The sequence below is a fragment of the Vigna radiata genome, chromosome 8 (assembly GCF_000741045.1).
Source record: "Vigna radiata var. radiata cultivar VC1973A chromosome 8, Vradiata_ver6, whole genome shotgun sequence".
Classification (NCBI taxonomy): Eukaryota; Viridiplantae; Streptophyta; class Magnoliopsida; order Fabales; family Fabaceae; genus Vigna; species Vigna radiata.
In genome coordinates this window covers 25,747,210-25,750,352 of record NC_028358.1, presented here as the reverse complement: position 1 = coordinate 25,750,352, position 3,143 = coordinate 25,747,210, and the positions used below count along the sequence as shown (strand labels likewise).

At 50.8% G+C, this 3,143-nt stretch overlaps 1 protein-coding gene across 1 annotated transcript; it reads left to right on the top strand.

Moving 5' to 3' along the window:
- The first annotated feature begins 1,344 nt into the window (after nt 1–1,344).
- Nucleotides 1,345–2,565, top strand: LOC106770417. Its single transcript, XM_014656229.1, has one exon. It carries the CDS (start codon nt 1,345–1,347, stop codon nt 2,563–2,565), a length of 1,221 nt encoding a protein of 406 aa, XP_014511715.1.
- Nucleotides 2,566–3,143: the final 578 nt, after the last annotated feature.

The window sequence follows — 3,143 nt, the reverse complement described above, 5'->3', positions numbered from 1 at the left end:
GTTAAATTTAATTTCAATTTAAAGATGAACAAAATTGTCTCATTTTAAAAAAATAACTGAATTGAGACAATAAAATAGAATTATTAAATTGAGACTAAGACAATAACACTTGGATGACAGTGACATGTGACACTGCAACTACCACATCACATTGTCAGTGATAAGACAAGATTGTCTAGTAACCCTTGTTTTAAAGTTTAGCAACAGTGTCTAATGAAATAACATATATCAAAATGAATCGTCTAGGATAAACACATTAAACACTATACATGTGTAAATGTCATTCTAAATGCTAAACGTTACTTTAAACAGACTACGTATAAATGATAGTACATGTATCATGCCTAAACGCTATGAATGTTGTAGTGGAGAGGGTTCGGTCGAACCGGTCAGACCGAGTGCAGTGGAGGGAGTTCGGTCGGGTCCGACTGGCAAAGTTTGGGGAATGAGTACAACTTAGGGCNGAGCGGTGTAGGGCAGGGTAGGAATGAGGTTGTAGGAGCATTGATGGGCCTTGATGGAGATGTAACGGAAGGTGCAGCAAATCAATGAAATTAATGGTCAGTTACAGATGCGTAGTCTATAAATAAGAATGGCAGGACAGGTAAAGTAATATCGAATCTAATATAAAAATTGGCCTAGCTAATTGATCTACTATCTGACTTGGGCGTCGGAGTGTTCTCTTTGCAGGGCCTCCAGGTTGATTGCCGAAGGATATCGACAAGACGGACGGGTCAGACGGTCGGAAGCTGGTCTAAGTGGTCGGTTCGGTCTCGGGCTCTAACACCGAAACATTTGGTGCCCACCGTGGGGCCCGAAATTGTGACTTACCCAGAAACGAACACAATGGCAGAGCAATTGCAGTTGCAGGTTTTACAGGAGATGCAAAGGCAGATGCAGGAGATGAGGGCGGAAATAGCAGCCTTACGGGCGGAGCGAGAGAACGGGATAGGAGGGCCCTCGGTGCAGTCAGTGAACGTGCAGACGATCCATTCCGGGGATGAGGAGGTGAGTAGACGACCATCAGTGGAAGAAGTGGTGGGAGCTGACAATGGGGGAAACAGGGGAAGGGGCCGAGGAAGAGGGATTGGACGGGGGAATGGGGAAAACGGAAGAGGGATCGGCAGGGGAAAAGGGCTGAACGGGAGAGGAAGGGGAAGAGACGTTCGGGGAAGGGGGAGAGGAAGAGGGGAAGAAAATGTGGAGCGTGACCAAGAAAACCCGGAGGTGCGGAGGGAGCTTGTAGGGTAGAACCAACCGTTCGTCGAAGCCCGGGAGGGCGAGGACCAGTTTGATCAAGCTGAGGGGTTACACCCGTTTACTACTAATGTCATGGGGGCGGTAATGCCGGAGAATAAGGTTTTCCCATGGGTTGAGAAGTATGGAGGTGCAACGGATCCGGTGAAACACCTACGGTCGTTCGTGGATGCTATGGCGGTGTATTCTTCTGACGAGCTGGTCTGGTGCAGGGTGTTTTCTTTATCCTTAAAGGATGAAGCTCTGGATTGGTTTCATTCACTGCCGCCGCGAAGCATTGATGGATTCATTACTTTGAGACAGTTGTTTAGCCAACAGTATGCATCAAACCGGTCGCAGGGTTTGACTTATACGGCCCTTGTCAGGATGAAGCAAGGACGAGAGGAGTCATTGAAGGGGTTCATGGAGCGCTTGAACCGAACCGCTCGACAGGTGAGGAACGTCGATCAACGGCTGATAGTCAGCGCCCTCACTACGGCGTTGAGGCCGGGACCTTTTGTGGATTATTTGTACGAGGAAGAGCCTCAGTCAATGGATGAGCTGCAGCATAAACTGGCCGGGTTTATTCGGGTAGAAGAGGGAAGGGCGTATCGAGGCGATCAGGCTGATGAAGGGGGGTCTAATGTGAAGATAGGACGAGACCGAAGAGGAGAGAAGCGGTCGGCTGACGGAGAGCGCCGATCGGGTGTGAAGCGAGGGATAGAGGTTCAGAGAGCGCAACAATACTTCCATCACACTCCATTGAGTGCCCCGAGGGTGACAGTCCTGGAAGAGGCCTTAAGGGCTAATCTGCTGACGGTAGCACGGTCCCCGACCCCACGGGGAGCGGATGAAAGTAAACATTGCCGGTATCATCAGAATATGGGGCATTCTACTGAGGATTGTGTCGCGTTGAGAGATAAGTTGGAGAGCCTGGTGCAGGCGGGGCACCTGAGGGAATTTGTTCAAAGGGGGAATCCTGGCCCGAGGGAGATCCCGGGAAGACACGGGGGTCGATTGCCGGCCGGGCAGAGGGTTCCGCCGGCTGCTGAACGGACAAAGGGCGGCGGAAGTGGAGAAAGGCCTCTGAGAGGGGTGATAAATACCATATCGGGCGGTTTTGCTGGAGGAGGGGCGTCCTCAGCCGCCCGAAAGCGGCATTTGAGAAATTTGCATAGTGTGAATAAGGTGGGGATTGCTAGAAGAACCATGCCTACCATAACGTTTTTAGACGAGGATTTCCATGCACCGGATCCGGACCAAGACGACCCTATGGTCATAACGGCTATCATCGCTCGGTACAGCGTGGGAAAGGTGTTGATTGACTAGGGAAGTTCGGCCAACATCCTATACTGGAAAACTTTTCAGCAGATGGACATACCGGACGAGTCAATAATGCCTTTTAATGAACAAATCTTGGGATTCGCAGGAGAACGGGTAGATACAAGGGGATATGTGGACTTAAAGGTGTGCTTAGGGGCAGAGGTAGGAGCGAAGGAGTTGAGGGTGCCTTTCCTGTTGGTAGAGGCAGAAACTTCGTACAACGTGTTGTTGGGACGACCTTGTCTTAATACGTTCGGAGCAATAGTGTCCATCCCTCACTTGACGATGAAGTATCCCGCAGACGATGGCACGATCTGGACGGTTAGGGCCGATCAGAGGGTAGATAGAGAGTGTTACGCGGCGGGACTGAAGGTGCAACCCCCGAGGCATAGGGTATGTGAAACCCGCCCGGTAGTGTCAGCTGCAGAGTTGGACCCAAGAGAAGACACCTCCGACCGGGTGGAGCCAATGGGGGAGATCCAGCAATTTCTCCTAGAAGGCGAAGACCGGGCGACAATGGTCGGCAAGGATCTTCAGGAGGACGAGAGGCAAAGGTTGGAGGGTGTACTGGAGGAGAATAAGGA

What these genes read in the sequence shown, in the direction of transcription:
- LOC106770417 (XM_014656229.1), top strand. Translation starts at nt 1,345, where the DNA reads ATGCCGGAGAATAAGGTTTTCCCATGGGTTGAGAAGTATGGAGGTGCA.